This window comes from Neoarius graeffei, chromosome 28 (genome assembly GCF_027579695.1).
Source record: "Neoarius graeffei isolate fNeoGra1 chromosome 28, fNeoGra1.pri, whole genome shotgun sequence".
In the NCBI taxonomy this organism is placed as follows: domain Eukaryota; kingdom Metazoa; phylum Chordata; class Actinopteri; order Siluriformes; family Ariidae; genus Neoarius; species Neoarius graeffei.
In genome coordinates this window covers 13,129,829-13,150,708 of record NC_083596.1, presented here as the reverse complement: position 1 = coordinate 13,150,708, position 20,880 = coordinate 13,129,829, and the positions used below count along the sequence as shown (strand labels likewise).

The 20,880-nt window shown below is 40.0% G+C and overlaps 1 protein-coding gene across 1 annotated transcript in view; it reads left to right on the top strand.

The window, feature by feature from the left end:
- ganaba (glucosidase II alpha subunit a) overlaps nucleotides 1-20,880 on the top strand; it is a 41,822-nt gene that overhangs the window by 15,574 nt on the left and 5,368 nt on the right. Inside the window, exons 7-24 of the mRNA XM_060912813.1 lie at nucleotides 1,858-1,915; nucleotides 2,074-2,149; nucleotides 4,110-4,206; nucleotides 4,293-4,467; nucleotides 4,564-4,717; nucleotides 7,445-7,680; nucleotides 7,814-7,940; nucleotides 8,044-8,123; nucleotides 8,306-8,446; nucleotides 10,374-10,470; nucleotides 11,277-11,378; nucleotides 12,225-12,468; nucleotides 13,034-13,098; nucleotides 13,191-13,267; nucleotides 13,771-13,845; nucleotides 17,667-17,780; nucleotides 17,871-17,983; nucleotides 20,542-20,642. Coding sequence (XP_060768796.1) covers nucleotides 1,858-1,915; nucleotides 2,074-2,149; nucleotides 4,110-4,206; nucleotides 4,293-4,467; nucleotides 4,564-4,717; nucleotides 7,445-7,680; nucleotides 7,814-7,940; nucleotides 8,044-8,123; nucleotides 8,306-8,446; nucleotides 10,374-10,470; nucleotides 11,277-11,378; nucleotides 12,225-12,468; nucleotides 13,034-13,098; nucleotides 13,191-13,267; nucleotides 13,771-13,845; nucleotides 17,667-17,780; nucleotides 17,871-17,983; nucleotides 20,542-20,642 — 2,132 coding nt within the window. The remainder of the gene's footprint in view (nucleotides 1-1,857; nucleotides 1,916-2,073; nucleotides 2,150-4,109; nucleotides 4,207-4,292; nucleotides 4,468-4,563; nucleotides 4,718-7,444; nucleotides 7,681-7,813; nucleotides 7,941-8,043; nucleotides 8,124-8,305; nucleotides 8,447-10,373; nucleotides 10,471-11,276; nucleotides 11,379-12,224; nucleotides 12,469-13,033; nucleotides 13,099-13,190; nucleotides 13,268-13,770; nucleotides 13,846-17,666; nucleotides 17,781-17,870; nucleotides 17,984-20,541; nucleotides 20,643-20,880) is intronic.

Genomic DNA, 20,880 nt, shown 5'->3' with positions numbered 1-20,880 from the left:
ATATGACCTAAAACATCAGTTTTCACACAAGTCCTAAAAGTAGATAAAGAGAACCCAGTTAAACAAATGAGACAAAAACATTATACTTCGTCATTTATTTATTGAGGAAAATGATCCAATATTACATATCTGTGAGTGGCAAAAGTATGTGAACCTTTGCTTTCAGTATCTGGAGTGACCCCCTTGTGCAGCAATAACTGCGACTAAACGTTTCCGGTAACTGTTGATCAGTTCTGCACACCGGCTTGGAGGAATTTTAGCCCATTCCTCCGTACAGAACAGCTTCAACTCTGGGCTCGCTTCAGGTCCTTCCACAACATTTCGATTGGATTAAGGTCAGGACTTTGACTTGGCCATTCCAAAACATTAACTTTATTCTTCTTTAACCATTCTTTGGTAGAATGACTTGTGTGCTTAGGGTTGTTGTCTTGCTGCATGACCCACCTTCTCTTGAGATTCAGTTCATGGACAGATGTCCTGACATTTTCCTTTAGAATTCACTGGTATAACTCAGAATTCATTGTTCCATCAATGATGGCAAGCCGTCCTGGCCCAGATGCAGCAAAACAGGCCCAAACCATGACACTACCACCACCATGTTTCACAGATGGGATAAGGTTCTTATGCTGGAATGCAGTGTTTTCCTTTCTCCAAACATAACACTTCTCATTTAAACCAAAAAGTTCTGTTTTGGTCTCATCCGTCCACAAAACATTTTTCCAATAGCCTTCTGGCTTGTCCACGTGATCTTTAGCAAGCTGCAGATGAGCAGCAATGTTCTTTTTGAAGAGCAGTGGCTTTCTCCTCACAACCCTGCCATGTACACCATTGTTGTTCAGTGTTCTCCTGATGGTGGACTCATGAACATTAACATTAGCCACTGTGAGAGAGGCCTTCAGTTGCTTAGAAGTTACCCTGGGGTCCTTTGTGACCTTGCTGATTATTACATGCCTTGCTCTTGGAGTGATCTTTGTTGGTCGACCACTCCTGGGGAGGGTAACAATGGCCTTGAATTTCCTCCATTTGTACACAATCTGTCTGACTGTGGATTGGTGGAGTCCAAACTCTTTAGAGATGGTTTTGTAACCTTTTCCAGCCTGATGAGCATCAACAACGCTTTTTCTGAGGTCTTCAGAAATCTCCTTTGTTCGTGCCATGATACACTTCCACAAACGTGTTGTGAAGATCAGACTTTGATAGATCCCTGTTCTTTAAATAAAACAGGGTGCCCACTCACACCTGATTGTCATCCCATTGATTGAAAACACCTGACTCTAATTTCACCTTCAAATTAACTGCTAATCCTAGAGGTTCACATACTTTTGCCACTCACAGATATGTAATATTGGATCATTTTCCTTAATAAATATATGACCAAGTATAATATTTTTGTCTCATTTGTTTAACTGGGTTCGCTTCATCTACTTTTAGGACTCGTATGAAACTCTGATGATGTTTTAGATCATATTTATGCAGAAATATAGAAAATTCTAAAGGGTTCACAAACTTTCAAGCACCACTGTATATATCTGTTTCCAAAGTCCTTAAATCTGTATTGTAGTTGTTTTTTTTAAGATAATCATTGGTTATATGATTATTTGTCACATGCCAATAAAGCCAGTTTATTTTATCGCATATGTTACATGTGTGAGAGACAAGCCTTTGAGACTATTGTGGATGAAATGTTCTTGCTGCCATTCGTAATAATTATAGAAGTAGTTAGCCTCATTTTGCCATGTTGTTTATTTTGTCACTTTTTTTTTCTTTTTAATTGGATGAAGTTTGAGTTTTAAGGATAACGATGTGATCTGTTTTATCATGTAAGTTTATTAGAACTGTTTTGTGTGTGTGTTTCAGTAAACAAGACGCAGAGGGAGCTGGTGGATCAGAGAATGCTGAGGAGGCAGGTGATGAGGTATGAAAACGGTATAAGATGGGAGTTGAAGTTCAAGATCTTTGAAATGTATTTATTATATTTCAGCCTCTTTAGTGTAGGTGCTCAAGATTATAGCTGTCTGTCTGTCTGTCCTGTCTATCCATTTTCCACCTTTGTATTCCATTGCTTTATTTCAGGGTGAAGAGAGAGATGAGGAGAAGCCTGGCATGTGGGACGAGACATTTAAAACCCACAGTGACTCAAAGCCCAATGGTGCTCACTCTAAGACCAGCATCACTGTATACACTCACTGATTAGCTCATCTGGCTGTAAGGCAGATCAGCTGTTGCCACGGCGTGGCGTTTGTTGTCCGTCCGTCATCCACAATTCAGTTGAATCGTATCTCCTCCGTCAGTGCTCTACAGATTTCCGTTCTGAACTCATCAGTCCGCACAAAACTCGGTCGTTGTTTTGTCAAATTTTTTGCTAACGAGTTACTAATTAGGCCAAATTAACGAATTTTCCAGGCCTCTCAGTAGAATTGTATCTCCTCTCTGATTTCTCATCCAATTCCAGTTCTGATCAATGTTTTGGGTAGATCTTCCCTTGAGGAGCAAAACCTGGTCGTTTGTTTGTTGATTTTTCCTGTTTTCTTTACAACGTTGTTTATTTTCAGTTAAATCGTATCTCGTCCCTCCCTCGGTTCTCAACGGATTTCAGTTCTGATTGTTTCGTTTGAAAGAACTAGTTATTCTGTACAATACTTGGTCATTGCATTGTCAAATTTTTGCTAACGAATTGCTAATTAGGTCAACTTAAAGCCCAGCGCACACGGACGATTTTCCGTCACAAGCGTATTGTGATTTTTTTTTTTTTTGGACCCCTCTCAGGTAGCTGTATGTTCGCGTGTTATCTGCGACCAGTGGGTGATTTGGGGAGGGGGATGCAAGTCACGTGGAAATCACGTGACTACTTTGTGGGCGGGGATTGGCTTAGCCTTTGGAGGTGATCGCTTTGTTATTGCAAAGACACGCACACACGGTGATATCGCTGCAACAAGTCAGCGACTGGCGGGATTTTTTTTTTTTTTCAGAATATCAAGCATGTTCGATACCTGTGATCTGTCGCAAGCAACAAAAAAAATCGCCGTCGTAAATCTCCTCACACGAAGGAATTTTTTCGCTTGCGTCAAAAAAATTGCACGACCAAGTGACGGAAAATCGCCCGTGTGCGCCGGGCTTAATGAGTTTTCGGACTTTTCACTAGAATTTTATCTCCTCTCTCATTTCTCATCCCGTTTCAGTTCTGATCAATGTTTTGGGTCGAAATTCCCTCACCGAACAAAACTTGGTCATTTGTTTGTTGATTTTTTTTTGTAAGCAATTTGTTTACAACTTTATTTACAGCTTTGTTTATTTTCATTTAAATCATGTCTCCTCCCTCCTTCAGTTCTCAATGGATTTCAGTTCTGATTGTTTTATTTGAAAGAACTAGACCTTCTGTACAACACTTGGTCATTATATTGTCACGTTTTTGCTAACAAATTAGTAATTAGGTCAAGTTAAGACATTTTCTTCTGACTGGAGTTGTATCTCCTCTCTCATTTATCGTGCGAATTCAGTTGTGGTCGATGTTTTGGGTATATCTTTTCTTGCGGAACAAAATTTTGTCCTTTTGTTGATTTTTCTGTTGTAAACAATTTGTTGTCGAGGTTGGTCCTCTCTCACATTGTCACATTTCAGTTCTGTTTGATGGTTTGGTCGTCGTGGTTGTTTTGATGGCAGGCCAGATGAGCGACTATGTTCTTGATGTTCTGGTTGCTGATCTTACACTTTGACTTCGGGGGAAGTCATGGCCTAATGGTTAGAGAAACAGCTTTGGGACCAAAAGGTTGCTGGTTCGATTCCCCAGACTAGTAGGATTGACTTAAGTGCCCTTGAGCAAGGCACCTAACCCCCAACCGCTCCGGCAAGAGTGGTGGCGTACCTTGTGTCTGATTAGCCAAAGAAAAACTGATGATGTGATCATCAGTTCGGGCATTGAACCCGACCAACTGAACTGAACTGAACTGAACTGAACTGAATCTTACACTTTAATGCAACTCGCCATCACAGATGATTAATAATGTAACTAAACTACACCTCACTGATCTAAACACAGGTTCAACATCAGTTTCCTTCCTTACCCTTGTTCTGGATACTAATCTCTGTTTCTTTAATCTCTGCTCATTCAGGTCCAACATCCATTAGTCTAGACTTCTCTTTTCCAGGCGTGGAACATGTTTACGGCATTCCCGAGCACGCAGACACTCTCAAACTGAAAAACACAGAGTACGTGTTCTGATGTCTTATACACTTCAGGCCAAAGTGTGTTCCTGTTTATTAAATGCAGTGCTTGGTTCTTTGTACGCTCTCAGTGGGAGTGACCCGTATCGGCTTTATAACCTGGACGTGTTCCAGTACGAGTTGCACAACCCCATGGCCCTGTACGGCTCCGTACCTGTGCTCATATCCCACAATGCTCAGCGTACCATGGGTGTCTTCTGGATGAATGCAGCTGAGACCTGGGTGGACATAACCTCCAGCACTTTGGTGAGATGCCAGGGCTGTGTACTTCTTCATACTCATACAGGGCAGGAAATATACTGTGAAATTTAATACTGCTAACTCGTGTGTCTGTGGTTGCAGACGATGTTCGGGAAGATGCTGGACTTTGTCCAAGGTTCGAGTGAAGTCCCGCAGACAGACGTGCGCTGGATTTCTGAGAGTGGCATCATTGATGTCTTCATCATGCTTGGACCAACACCAAGTGACGTTTTCAAGCAATACGCCTCACTGACAGGTACACATACACATGAGATCATTAAAAAAAAAAAAAAAATATATATATATATATATATATATATATATATATAAACAATTTATTCTGTCCACATTCACTGGATATGAGCAATCGCGTGTTCTGATTGGCTACGCTACTACTAGGCTATCAGCTCATATACTGTGAGTAGAGAAAAACAAAATGGCAGAGCGTGTTGCTGAAACCAACCGAGGACGAAATAAAAACTCTACTCGAAAACAAAAAGCAATAAAATATGGAATAAAAGTAACTGATGGTAAGAACGTATCTTTTGTTATTTTTCAAGAATTATTATTATCACATTTTTCACAAATTGCTCCTGTCATTTCGCCGGTTTGTTCACATTCTTCATCTTTAAGCATTAAAATTTGTTGACATTTTTTTTTTTTAGACTGGTTCTAAAGCTCAAAGAAGTTTGAAAATTACAGAACTGAAATGTCCAAGGAAGAATTAAATAAACGTCTAAAGCTGTTCTATACCTCGGCACGACAGCAAGACGGCACTTTCTACAAAAAAAACCCCCAACAACAACGCTAAAGTCAATTCGTTCGGCCGTCGATAGGTTTTTAAGAAGTCCGCCTAAGAGGAAATGATTTTGTTGGATGTTTTGTATAAAGTTTTTATTTATCGAATTTGCAAAAAATAAAAATGCTCTGTTTCTCAAAATCCAGTGAATGTGGATAGAATAAAACAGTTATTCCATTCAATCTTGTTATACATGGTTTATAACCTATAGCTACGTGCCTCGTCAGCTATCAGCTCATGTATGACTCGATTTCGTGGAATAATTATAATAATATATAATAATGATATGTGTACGTATGTATCTATGTTAGTATCAGTTCGGACCAGGCTTGCAGTACTCGAGTCTGACTCGTGCCTTAATTGTAAGGACTCGTGATTCGACTCGGACTTGAGCACTGATGACTCTGTCTTGGATTCAGACTCGTGCATTATAACTGCATTAGGACTCGGAAATTGGAGACAAGGACTCTGATTTTTTCTTTATTTTTTTGGTAACATGCCATAATAATTTGGCATAAGATATTTACCCTATCTCTACATTAATTTTGTACTAATTTTGTGTGTGTCACACCTGCGCGCCTTGGCACGTGCCGTCAGACTCCCGGGCGCACTCTGGACAGCTGTAAATGACTCGCACCTGCAGAGGATTAAGACACAAGCAGCGCGCCTGTATAAAAACTGTGAAAACACACTTACTTTGCGAAGTATTGAGTTGCATTGCTGACACATTACTGAGCCTTATTTCCTTGTTTGGTTTCCTGATTTCCTGTTTCTCATCTTTGATTCTGCCGAGTCTATGATAGCCTATTTGCTAATCCTATTGCCCGTTTCACTGTTTTACGATTTTCCCTGCCGTTCTGGATTGTTTACCTGTCTTCACTTGTGTTAATAAACGCACCTTCTGCACTTACATCCGTCTCCCAACCATCTCTGACAGAATACTTCACACTCCCTGACAAAGAGAAGCACATTCACCTGTTCATACGTCATGTTCAGGGTGCAGCTGAAGTGTTGGACTCGACTCGGATCAATAGTGGACTCGACTCAAATTTTTTTTTAATGACTTGGACTTGACTTGGACTCGGACTCGAGGTTTAGTGGCTCGGCTACAACACTGGTTTGGACACAAAGTGACTTTCAGGCTGCTGTTGATGTCATTACAAGTGTTTAATTCATCTATTTGGATTGATACGCTCTATTTTTTATATTCTACTTATAAGTAGAAACACACTAAATTGCATATTGTGGCAAATGAGCAAAGCAGGCAACATCTGAATGTCATGGAATAAATAGACACCATATTCATTAGTGTGAATATGAACTATGTATTTATAGTCATGTATTCGATCATTCATCTTCAGTAACTGCCTGGTCAGGGTTGTCTCATCTCATCTCATTATCTCTAGCCGCTTTATCCTGTTGTACAGGGTCGCAGGCAAGCTGGAGCCTATCCCAGCTGACGACGGGCGAAAGGCGGGGTACACCCTGGACAAGTCGCCAGGTCATCACAGGGCTGACACATAGACACAGACAACCATTCACACTCACATTCACACCTACGGTCAATTTAGAGTCACCAGTTAACCTAACCTGCATGTCTTTGGACTGTGGGGGAAACCGGAGCACCCGGAGGAAACCCACGTGGACACGGGGAGAACATGCAAACTCCGCACAGAAAGGCCCTCGCCGGCCACAGGGCTCGAACCCGGACCTTCTTGCTGTGAGGCGACAGCGCTAACCACTACACCACCGTGCCGCCCGGTCAGGGTTGTGATTGGTTAAATTTGGCTGCTATTGTTTTAACTGTGGGAAATATAACGAACGTTAAATTTATTAGAAAATGTTAAAGGTAGCTACAAACATAAATAGTAACTGAGTATTGCAAAAATAGTCTTGCACGCATCTATAATAAAAAAAAAGAAAAAATCTTCCAGTTTAGCCCATTCCTACTTTGCGTTTCAATGCAAATACGAATATTTGAAGCACTAAACAAATACAGCTAGAGACAGTGTCACTGCATTACATCCGTAACACATGCAAATAAACACGCAAAACAGAAGTAGTATAAGGTATATCTTACTAAGAAGTACATACACAGCATGTGTGTATCGTCTTTTCTTTGTGTATGCAGCACTTAGTATAAACGCACACACTTTAATCTCTCTTTGCTCACTGCTGTACCAGGCACTCAGGCCTTCCCTCCTCTTTCCACTCTTGGATACCATCAGTGTCGCTGGAACTACAACGATCAGGAAGATATAAAAGCTGTTGATCAGGGATTTGATGAGCACGACATCCCTTATGATGTCATCTGGTTGGACATTGAGCACACTGATGGCAAACGCTATTTCACCTGGGACCCTGAAAAGTTCCCACAACCCAAAGAAATGCTTCAGGGACTCATGGAAAAGAGACGCAAGGTGTGTGAGCATGTGTTTGTGTATGTATTTCTGAAATAGGTGGCACTGTGTAGAAAATTAATCACGATTTCTGAGCAAACCAGTTCAAGAATTCAAAAGCACTGTGGTATAAAGTATAATAATGTTTCCTCAGATGGTCACTATTGTAGACCCTCACATCAAAGTGGACAGTGGTTACAAAATTCATAATGAAATTCGCTCCAAGAATTTTTATGTCAAGAATAAAGACGGAGCAGACTATGAAGGCTGGTGCTGGCCAGGTTGGTTCAATCACGTTCATGTGTATAGTACTGTTAGCACAAATTCAGTAATGGCTCTTGGATTAAATGCAACACCAAACCAGGTTCTGCTCTTCTCTTGAAGGAAGTGCTGGATATCCCGACTTCACCAACCCTGAGATGAGAGCCTGGTGGGCCAGCCAGTTTGCCTACGACCAGTATAAGGTAAAAAAGCTCTAATTCAGTCCTGAGGGTAAACATTGCTCTTTGTTTCTGAGCTTGGATCTGATCCTCTTTCCTAAAAGAAAAACAACCTATTATAATGCATATTAGAGGAATATAATTAAATGCAATTGAAACATGAATATTAAAGTAGAAAGCTTTTTGTTCATTGTTCCTCTGGCCAGGGTTCCATGGAGAACCTGTATACGTGGAACGATATGAACGAACCATCTGTGTTTAACGGGCCGGAGGTGACCATGCACAAAGACGCACTGTTTGGCAGCTGGGAGAGCAGAGACGTGCACAACCTCTACGGGTTTTATGTGGTGAGAGAGCAATCATGTTGACCTGTCTGTTCAGAATCGGTAATCAAATGGAGTTTAGGGTGAGTGATCAGAGAAGGAACTAAAAATGAGAAGAGCTCTCTGGAAGCTCTTTAAGCTTGGAGAAGGAGGAAATCCAAGAAGTTAGAAGATTTCGAGCATCTATTGCTTACAACCAGGTCATTAGGTCTGTTTAAAATGGCATATTATGTATCATAGTTGTATTAAATCTCACCCAAAAGCAATGTCTAAAAGAAAACATTATGTAAACAACAGAAATATTTCAATGCAGTCTTCCAAAAGTCTTGCCAAAAAAAGTAGAGTACAAAGAAATGACCAGAACAGAAACTACATAAAGCATTATGCTTATACTGTGGTATATTTTCATTGAAATTTCAGGTAACTGAAAAAATCTCATCTCATTATCTCTAGCCGCTTTATCCTTCTACAGGGTCGCAGGCAAGCTGGAGCCTATCCAGTTGACTATGGGCGAAAGGTGGGGTACACCCTGGACAAGTCGCCAGGTCATCACAGGGCTGACACATAGACACAGACAACCATTCACACTCACATTCACACCTACGGTCAATTTAGAGTCACCAGTTAACCTAACCTACATGTCTTTGGACTGTGGGGGAAACCGGAGCACCCGGAGGAAACCCACGCGGACACGGGGAGAACATGCAAACTCTGCACAGAAAGGCCCTCGTCGGCCACGGGGCTCGAACCCGGACCTTCTTGCTGTGAGGCGACAGCGCTAACCACTACACCACTGTGCCGCCCACTGAAAAAATCATCTCCGCTAATTTACTGGCTAGTTAATGCTAACTGACAAATATTAGCAACAGCTACAGTAAATACACTAGTTTGCGAGCCTGCTGTTTTTTTAGTCATTGTTGTGACTGGGTTGCTTACTAAGAAATTGACATTTAATATTCATGTTTTTTTCCTCAGAAGCTATTTAGTCCTTAATTAACCGAGCTAATTAGCTTGATACTGAAACTGAAAATTAGCCGATTATGCTAGCTGCACTTTTACTGTATTTACACTGCAGCTCCTGTTCCAAAATTAAGAAGAAAGCTAGTTTCAACTGCTTTAAAATCTCTCTCATGCACCTCATAGCAATTTTTTTTACTTAATCTGTTAAACGTGAACACTGTTTGGTCACAGTAGCTGTGAAAACATGCTCCACAAAAGTGAAGCAGTCTGAAGTAATTCTGAGGTAAATTTCACCAACAGCTAGTCTGTACATGACTCTGTAGTCGACTAGGTAATCATACTAACATACTGAATACAACTATGAGGAATATTTAACAATTATTCCACGAAATCAGGTTGTACACGAGCTGATAGCCGACGAGGCACATAGCACTAAGTTGGCTATAAGCCATGTATGACGAGATTGAGTGGAATAATTGTTTTATTCTATCCGCATTCACTGGGTTTTGAGAAACAGAGCATTTTTATTTTTTTGCAGATTCGATGAATAAAAAATTTTACACAAAACGTCCGACAAAATCATTTTCGCTTAACAAACCGGAAAAATGCTATAATATTAATAATAATAATTCTTGGAAAAATTAAAAAAAGATATGTTCTTCCCATCAAATACTTTCATTCCATATTTTGTTGCTTTTTTTTGTATTTTTGGGGGGTTTGTTTTCAAGGAGAATTTTAATTTCGTCCTCGGCTGGTTCTGCTACATGTGCCGCCATTTTGTTTTTCTCTACTCACGGTACATGAGCTGAGCTCCTAGTAGTAGAGTAGCCAATCAGAGCGTGTGATTGCTCATATCCAGTGAATGTGGATATAATAATGTGTGCTGTACAGTATGTACTGGTGCAGTATAAACTATACAGTATAAATATGGCATTTTGGACACAGCGACTACCAGGATGTTAGCGTTCTGTTTATATTCTTTAACCTTTAGCACATGGCGACTGCTGAAGGCTTGATCCAGCGCTCTGGCGGCACAGAGAGACCATTTGTTCTCTCCAGGGCCTTTTTCGCAGGATCCCAGCGCTATGGTGGGTTTATTGTGTGTGTGTATGTATGTGTGTGTGTATGTGTGTGTGTGTGTATATATATATATATATATATATATATATATATATATATATATATATATATATATATTACCGTTCAAAAGTTTGGGGTCACCCAGACAATTTTGTGTTTTCCATGAAAAGTCACACTTTTATTTACCACCATAAGTTGTAAAATGAATAGAAAATATAGTCAAGACATTTTTCTGGCCATTTTGAGCATTTAATCGACCCCACAAATGTGATGCTCCAGAAACTCAATCTGCTCAAAGGAAGGTCAGTTTTATAGCTTCTCTAAAGAGCTCAACTGTTTTCAGCTGTGCTAACATGATTGTACAAGGGTTTTCTAATCATCCATTAGCCTTCTGAGGCAATGAGCAAACACATTGTACCATTAGAACACTGGAGTGAGAGTTGCTGGAAATGGGCCTCTATACACCTATGGAGATATTGCACCAAAACCCAGACATTTGCAGCTAGAATAGTCATTTACCACATTAGCAATGTAGTTTAAAGTGATCTTCATTGAAAAGAACAGTGCTTTTCTTTCAAAAATAAGGACATTTCTTTTGAACGGTAGTGTATATATGTGTGTGTATATATATATATATATATATATATATATATATATATATATATATATATATATAAATTTTTTCCTAGTCTCTCTTTTTTTCTTACTCTTTTTGAACGGGGTGTGTATATATATATATATATATATATATATATATATATATATATATATATAAAAATTTTTCCTATTCTCTCTTTTTTCTTACTCTTTTCAGGGGCAGTATGGACAGGAGATAATGCAGCTGAATGGGGCCATCTGAAGATGTCCATCCCCATGTGTTTGAGTCTCGGATTGGTGGGCATTTCCTTTTGTGGAGGTAAAAATTAGATAGACGTGACTAGTCGACTAAACACATACTTCCTTTACAGACACCAAATTTATTAGTAGTACCAAATTGATCAGTGGTCGAAATAAAGCGAACCTCTATAAAATGTCAAAGATATTAGAACACTACATTTATTTAGCATGATGCATATTTTAATAATAATTACTGTATTACTTTGCAGTACAATTCTTTGTATGGTTTTACAAAGAATCTGTTCTACATACAGTACTGTGCAAAAGTCTTAGGCACATGTAAAGAAATGCCGTAAACCAAAAATGGCTTAAAAGTAATGAAATGAATTGTTTCAACATTAAAAAAATACTATAAACAGCAGTAAGCCATAATAAATGAAACAAAGTCAATATTTGTTATAAGACGACCCTTTGCTTTAAAAAAAAAATGGTAGTCTCGGGTACAGTGAGTGCAGTTTTGTAAGGAAATGAGCTGTAGGTTTTACTGAGCATCTTACAGAACCAGCCCCAGTTCTTCTGGACACTTCGACTGTCGTACTCGTGTCTTAATTTTGCACCAAAACCCAGCAGCCTTCATTATGTTTTCTTATTTTAATCTGGAAAGTGGTCTCTTATGAAATATGCTGCTCAGGTACAAAAAAATTTTTCTGTAACATATAATTTTGTGCTGGAAAACGAATGTTTGGAACTCTAAAATGTTCTTGGACTGACTCGATAATGTCGAGTCATAAAATAGAAATCTATAACAAAGTTTGTATGGAAAAAAAAATAGGGTGCCTAAGACTTTTGCACAATACTGTATGTTATGATTAGTATGTTAGTTGTAAATGAAATTACCGAGTCTTACTCTAATCATTCTCTTTAGCTGACGTTGGTGGTTTCTTTAAGCATCCAAGCACCGAGTTGTTGGTGCGTTGGTACCAGGCCGGTGCATACCAACCGTTTTTTCGTAGTCATGCTCACTTGGACACCCCACGGCGTGAACCCTGGCTCTTTGGACCAGAAAACACGGCTCTGATCAGAGAAGCAATACGTCAGCGATATACCCTACTACCCTACTGGTACCAGCTCTTCTATAACGCTTATCAAACCGGACAGCCTGTCATGAGGTGGGTTGCTGTATTTGAAGTGTAGATTTATTTTAATTTATGAAAATAGTATTTCCATCCAGAAAAAAATCACTGTCTAAGCACGCAGATATGGGGTGCATCTACAATCACATCCTACCACACTAAATAGTACAGTATGACATAATAGTCAGCTATAATACCCTGGTTATCATGCTATTTTGACATATAGTACAGCTTGGGACATTTATATTAAGGTATTTGGGAAATGTTCATTGTTGGTACCCGGTACCACTAGCGTACTTTTTGTTAAAAAAAAAATCATGTCGTTTGGGAGTTCACACAGTAGCCATGGTACTGTAGATGTTTGTGAGACTGGAACACAAATCTTCTCCATCGTAGTCTATTTAAAAATGCTCTTTTGGTCACCTATTTCATATATACCAACTTTTCTACACATTTCTATTTAGATCTACTTATGCATTAAAATAGGTGGTTGGAACCATCACTATTATTTCTATGACTTGAATCATCTCTCTCTCTCTCTCTCTCTCTCTCTCTCTCTCTCTCTCTCTCTCTCTCTGTGCATCCTTTTGGTCGCACCCAGGCCTCTGTGGGTGGACTATCCTAAGGATCCAGTCACATTTACCATTGAGAATGAATATTTAATTGGTGAGTGAAAACAAACTGTACCAGATTAACACTAAAGGATATATAATTTCTCAGTCATTTCTAATAAAGGCCTCACTTGTAATCTTTAACAGGTAAAGATCTGCTTGTCCATCCTGTTACTGATGAGGGCGCAAAGAGCGTCACAGCCTACCTGCCTGGGAAAGGAGAGGTGCAGTTATAGCTTCAAGTTAATATTAACATTTTATGCTCAAGTCTCACCCTGGCTTTAGTGGATAATCTCACCTGGATACTGTAGATTTGTACCGAAGAACTGCTACTGTAATCATAATGATAGAACATTTATTCAAAATATGCTCATATTGAACATCCTTACAACATACAGTGACATTACTCTTCCATACCTGGAGACTGTAATTATTTATAATCTAACTCTCCAGTGTGTAACCCAGAAGATTGTTATAAGGATTATGCAAATAAAATATGTGGTTGAACAGGAATATTGAGTTTAGTAATAATCACGATATTGCGTCAACGCTGACAAGCTTTTAGGAAACATGCTGATCTAGAATAAACGGCGAAGTCCCTATTTTTAACGGTTCTTCTATAAGGCTAGTGTGCCCGTTATCAGCCGTCTCGTGTTTTAATATCCCTAATATTGTTATAACGATATACTGTGTTTTGTTTTTACAGTTTTCCTGTATTGTTTTGCAGGTTTGGTACGATGTTCACACATTCCAAAAACACGAAGGGGCTCAGAATCTCCACATTTCAGTCACCATGAGCTCAGTAAGTTGAATAGTGCAGTGCCGTTGTTAGGTTACATAGCACAGATTTATAAAATTTATTCTATCCACATTCACTGGATATAAGCAGTCGCGCGTTCTGATTGGCTACTCTACTACTAGGATATCAGCTCATATATCATGAATAGAGAAAAACAAAATGGCAAAGCACATCAAGTCACTTTATCAAGTATTTAAAAGAAACAGAAATAGCTAAAATAATATACCGTAAAATACCAAATAATAGCCGAGTTCCAATTAACCGCCGAGTTCCCTTTAACGGCCGGGTGTACGCGTGTGTTGTGACAAATAAAGGCCGGTTCCGAATACTCGCCGGGGTCTAAAAAAAAAAAAAGCGTCCGAACGTTCTATCTAGAATCTTGAGGCCCAGCACTTTTCTGGTTTTCTGGTGTTTAAACGATTTTGCATTGCATAGTTTTCTACCGAAACAATATTAATTAATTAATTAATTAATTAATTAATTAATTAATTAATGAAATTATTTCTATAATACTGTTTACAACATTTTGTTACGTGATAATAAACATGCCATTTCAATGTTATAATCTTGGTCTACCGTAATATTTCTTGAGGAATGCAACTCCGTAACTTTTGACAGATGTCTTAGCCACCCCTTTGGTTATACCCAACGAAAGCCAGCGTGTGTGGTGACATTGAGGACTGCGGGTTTCCAAGGTTGGACTGCTGCTTCTGTTAAACGACCTAAATTGCCGAATGCATGCGTCAAAGCACACACTGAGTTTTATTAAAGACCTTATACCATTTCACTTGCCCTTACCCATTCGGATCTGGAAGACGCTTTACAAAAAAGGTGAGAGCGTTCTAACATGCATTTCAGTCTGCTCGCGGCCAATCTAATCCAAGGGGCCTTTTCAACAAGTAATCTGTCGTGCAAGTTGGGCAGAAGCACGCGTCAGGCAGGCAACATGTAGGCCTACAAGTCAGTAACCTATTCAACTAACTTTCATCCGAACTTTAAGTTTTCTACGGGGTCGAGCCACCGTACCAACTCACTCGGGGAATAGGCTCATATCGGCCAAATAGGGAGACGTCTTGGAGAGAAACGTGATGCAAGATGACAGTATGTAGCCACTGCAGGTCACTTATTTTTCAGCATAAGAAAAAACCCTTTGGTTTGACACTTCGCACCCTAATTATGTTGCTTCAACGTCGCGCCCTCCATGCAATTTCAGATTGACAGACATCGCGAAGCGCAAAGGGTGGAGGCTGCATGGGTGAGGGTGATAGCAAGTGACCATAACTTTGCAGAGTAATTAAATCACAGTGCTGCGCACAGACAATGGTGTGGTTTCTTGATTATTTTGTAAAGCATGCGCTTAACTAGTCATTAACAGGAAAAGGTGTGTGATTTATCCTTTATCCACCCCGACTGTGCCATGCGAAGATGCATTCTGCGTCTTCAAAATTCCCCGAAGTCGGCACCGTGCTATCTGTAATCTAACTCTAAACAAACTGTAAGTTATACTGGTTAAAAGTAGGCCTATCTGAGAATGATTTTTTTCCCCGTTTTGAGGTAGATTTTGGGGAAGGTGTTTGTGAAGAAGGAATTAATCGCCTGTTCCAAATAGCCGCCTAGTCTCTACTACGCGCCGGGTCTCTTACGTGATTGAGACAAATAATCGCCCGGGCTATTATTTGGTATTTTACGGTAGTTTGTTTGTTTTTGTTTGGTGTCCCTCCCATATCGCCTGTTCCACACTCCAGCCCAGACAGTGGCTGTAATGCACCTTTAAGTTGGTTTGCCAACCACCAAAAAACCCTAAAGAAGAAGAAAAACAAAATGGTGGAGCGTCTTGCTGAACCAACCGAAGATTAAATAAAAACTCTATTCAAAAATAAAAAACCCCAAAATACAAAAAAGCAACAAAATATGGAATAAAAATATTTCATGGTAAGAACGTAGGATTTTCCAACTCGTAGGATTTTTCCTACGAGTTAGAAAATTATCCATCCGTTGAGTTCCCCGACATCTCAAACTACCTGGTGCTGCAGAAATCGTTCTACATGGACAGACAGATTAAGACCTGGAAGAGCATGGAGACGTACAACTTTTATATGTGGCTGGGTTAAAGATCTGGGGATCAGGAGACTACAAGATAAATCCTGTATTGTTTTTGCCTGGGGCAGCATGGTGGTGTAGTGGTTAGCACTGTCACCTCACAGCAAGAAGGTCCTGGGTTCAAGCCCAGCGGCCGACGAGGGCCTTTCTGTGCGGAGTTTGCATGTTCTCCCTGTGTCTGCGTGGGTTTCCTCCGGGTGCTCCGGTTTCCCCTACAGTCCAAAGACATGCAAGTGGCTCTAAATTGACCGTAGGTGTGAATGTGAGTGTGAATGGTTGTTTGTCTCTATGTGTCAGCCCTGGCGACTTGTCCAGGGTGTACCCCGCCTCTCACCCGTAGTCAGCTGGGATAGGCTCCATCTTGCCCGTGATCCTGCACAGGATAAGCGGCTACAGATAATGGCTGGATGGATAGATATTATTATAGCATTTTCCACAAATTGCTACTGTCATTTTGCTGGTTAGTTTACATTCTAAGCAAAATTTTTTTTTGTCAGACGTTTTCTCGAAAGTTTTTATTTATTGAATTTGCAAAAAATAAAAATGCTCTGTTTCTCAAAATCCAATGAACGTGGCTAGAATAAAACAGTTATTCCACTCAATCTCGTCGTATACGGCTTATAGTCGGCTCGGTGCTACGCGCCTCATCAGCTATCAGCTCGTGTACGACCCAATTTCATGGAATAAGTGTTCGATATTTTTTGTTAGAATGTAATACTACAGCAAGCAACACCTCATCACTCTATAAGACACTAAACCGAGAGCTTTTCCACTTCTGCTAACCAATCGTACTGTCCTCTACTGGCATTTCATGGACCAACACTAAAGGCATAAAGTGGTAGAACTGGAGGAAAGTATTACCAGGTTTAACTTAAAGTGCCATTCCACCACTGGATGTATTCTTTGGCATAAAATACAATATATTTTGACAACATATATAAATGGTATCACTAGATAGAGAAATCTTTTAGCTTCAAAATGATATATCAAACATAATTTTTTGACAATGACAAGTATATTAATTTTGCGACCAACGTCACCTACCCTTTTAATTTCCGCGCGTGATGTCATCGGCAGGTTCCCCTTCTTGTGTACCGTGTGACGTGGCACATATTATCAGCAATGGCGGATAGAATGCGATAAAAATAATACCAATAAATCTAGCTAATACCAATAAATCTAGCTAACTGAAAGATTAACTCAAAATTTTTCGCAATTTTTTTGGCCCCCATATACGAGGAGAAATGACTCTCTCACTTTGGGGGTTTCCTGGTCTAAAAATAGACCGACACGTGGTACACAAGAAGGGGAACCTGCCGATGACATCACGTTTCACTACCGCACGGAAATTAAAAGGGTAGGTGACTTTGGTCGCAAAATTAATATACTTGTCGTTGTCAAAAAATTATGTTTGATATATCATTTTGAAGCTAAAAGATTTCTCCGTCTAGTCATGTTGTCATAAAATATATTGTATTTTATGCCAAAGAATACATCCAATGGTGGAATGGCACTTTAAGTGCTGAAATAAAATGAAATTTAGATAAAATTAGATATTTTCTGGAATGATTGAGAATCTTTATTGAATGTGGTTTATTAATGATAAGCACTGTTTAAATAAAAAAAAAAAATACTCCTGGGCGTAGATGCCTTTGAAAACCTCTTCGCTGCTGATTGTGTTATGTAAAATGAAAAAATTTCAAAATGTTGTAACTTCTCCATAGATCCCAGTGTTCCAACGTGGTGGCTCCATCATCAGCAGGAAGGCCCGCATCAGGAGATCCTCCTCCTGTATGGAGAACGACCCATACACCCTCTATGTGGCACTGAGTTCTCAGGTACGCTCACTGCAGGGGACGTGCTGGTGTTGTTTCAGATGTTTAGTGCTACAACATTGCTCTTACATCTTCACATCGTTCATCTTCTAGGGCACCGCTGAAGGAGAGCTCTACATTGACGATTTCCACACCTTCAGCTTTGAAAAAGAAAAGCAGTTTATCCACAGGCGACTGCACTTCTCTGATAATGTGCTTTCCTGCAGGTGTGCTTTTCTTTCCTTGCTCTCCCCACGCATATCAAAACCCTAGCATGGAGTGCTATTATTTTTAGGCTGCTTGGATTATTAAAAGTGAAATTAATTGGCTGTAAGACGACACAGCGCTTCATGGCTTCTTCACATATGTTTCCCAGCAAAGGGCTCGACTCTTCGTCGTCCTGTTGAATCGATTAATTCATTTATCTGGTGACAAATTATATCTTGTTGGTTGGTTGGTTAAGTTTTGTTTTGGTTACATCGTCATTGAACTGTCCATTCCATTATGGGCTGTTCTTCTGTATTGGTCAAAAAATACTGGCATTGTGCCATCACTCTTGGGCCGAATCCCATTTCACCCCTTGGACCAACCCCTTGGCCCTTCCCCTCCATTTTGCGCGTTCACGTGAAGGGGTAGGGGAATCCCAATCCCAGTTAACGCGGAGGGGTAGGGGAAGGGGTAGGGCTTCTGTACCCCTCCAAACGGAGATTTTCCTGGAGCTGACTCCGAACGAAGGGGTTTGAGTGATTTCCCACAATGCCATGCGGATTTCAGCGAGATTTCATGCGGATTTCAGAAAGATGGCGGTTCCCGCGGCGAAAGATTGTCATAAATGTATTTTCTCCATTATTTACGTGTTTTAAGTTGTTATCCAGAGGAAACACGCCGCTTGATTCGCTTTCGAGCTGAGAATGAGCAGCGATTTCTGAAATCCAAGCTGCTGCTAAAAAGCTTTGGGAGTGAGTATTGTTTTCGGTTGCTTGACTGCGTACGTTTTGTTCTGTTATTCTCGCTTTTATTGTTTACATGAGTGTTCTGACACCTCATTCTGTCGGATGTGGTGCACGAAGCGCCAAAGATATCCCATTCAGTGGTGTTAGTTAACAAATCACACCCTGCCAGCAGAGATTTCTGTTCTGGCTCTGACTGTAGCGGCTGGTCGCAGCCAATGACGCATTTGGTCGCGTTTTGCTAACGTAAACGCTGACGGAGGTACGCGATGACGTATGCGATCGTTGAAGGGCTATCCCAATACGTAAGGGTTGAATTTCAAGCCCTATCCCTTGTAGCTCAGTTTCAAGGGGAAGGGCCAAGGGGAAGGGGGAGGGGTAGGGGTAGAAATTAGAATTGGGATTGGGCCTTGGTGTCATGTTCAATTGAACTGTTTCATCTGCTGTGGGCTATTCTTAGTGTTAGTAATCGTGAGTTGTTCTTTATTTCATTTGTTATTGTTGCTTTAGTGTACTTTTATATGTGAAGCTATTCCCTGTTAATCGTATTGTACTTTGAACTGTTCCTTCCATTATGGGCTGTTCTTTACTCATTACAGTAACGTAGTTTTTTTTTTGTTCTTTCTGTTATGAGCTCTCTTAGTTTCTTTGTTCTAGTTAGTGCTGTTGTTTCTATTACTTCTGTATGTCCTTCTCCACTTCTTTGCTGTTTGCCTCCTTTCCGATTCTTTCCATTATTAGCTGTTCTTTGTTGATTTTGTTGTGGTTTGAATTGTTACTTCTGTAATGGACTGTTCTTGTCACATTGTAGTTTTAGCATTCCTTCAGTGGCCTTTTTTTTGTTTAAACTGTCCTGTCCCTAATGGGCTGTTCAGTGTTGTCGTTCGAAATGTTCCATTGCTTATGTGTTGTTCTCGTTGCTGTAGTTTGAACTGTTCCATCTCTTATGGGCTATTAGTTTGTTGTGGTTTGAACTACTAGCTATGGCCTGTCCTTTTTTGTCACATTGTGGTTTGACAATTTATTCAGGGACTTTTCTTCAGGGCCTGTTCCTATTGTTGTCATTTGAACTGTTCTGTCCCTTGTGAGCTGTTCACACTGTTATCGTATTTTTCTTCTTTTCATTACAAGTTATTATTTTCCTCTTCAGTATTGGCTGTTCGTGTTGTCATTTGTCCTGTTCCCTCTCTTATGTGCTGTTCACACTGTTGTAGTTTGAACCGTTCTGTTCTTTATGTGCTGCTTGCATTGATGTAGTTCAAACTGTTTCCATCATGTTCCATTATGGGCTGTTCACATTTGTTGTAGTTTGACCTGTTTTGTCACTTGTGTGTTGTGCTCGTTGTTGTAGTTTGACCTGTTCCATCCCTTATGGGCTGTTCATGTTGTTGTAGTTTGAACTGTTCTGTTCTTTATGGGCTGTTTGCATTACTATAGTTCAAACTGGTTCCATTATGTTCCATTATGAGCTGTTCACATTGTTGTAGTTTGAACTGTTCTGTCCCTTATGGGCTGTTCATGATGTAGTTTGAACTGTTCTGTCCCTTATGTGCTGTTCATGGTGCTGCAGTTTGAACTGTTCTGTCCCTTTATGGGCTGTTCACGGTGTAGTTTGAACTGTTCTATAATTTATGGGCGACTCACACTGTTGTTGTATTTTTGTTCCTTCCATTATCAATTATTCTTTTCCTCTTCATTGCTGGCTGTTCATGTTGTTGTTTGAACCGTTCTTTCCCTTATGGGTTGTTCTAATTGTTGTAGATTTGTAGTTTCGTAATTGTTTTTGTTTGTTTGTTTGTTTTTCTTCCATTACGAGTTACTCTTCTGCTCCTCAGTAATCTGGCTCCAGACTCAAAGTTCACCACAGCAGCATGGATAGAGAAGGTGATAATACTTGGAGCCACTCGGCCGTCTTCTGTCTCCCTGAAGCTCGCAGGTCAGTTTTTTTTTTTTTTAATTCTGTTTGACTCTCTTTAGCTTCTTTATGCTGTATTATGATCCAGACAACAAGAGCGCTGCTAAAAATGTGCTTTAGGAAATATGGCTACATATTTTCCAGCGTACAACATCTGGAGCATTAAGCAGAACATATTGATTAGATTTATTATTGACATTCAAGTGTTAATAAGTGTTCAGCGTACTGCTTTGAGATGTACCAATTTCTGGACGAAGAT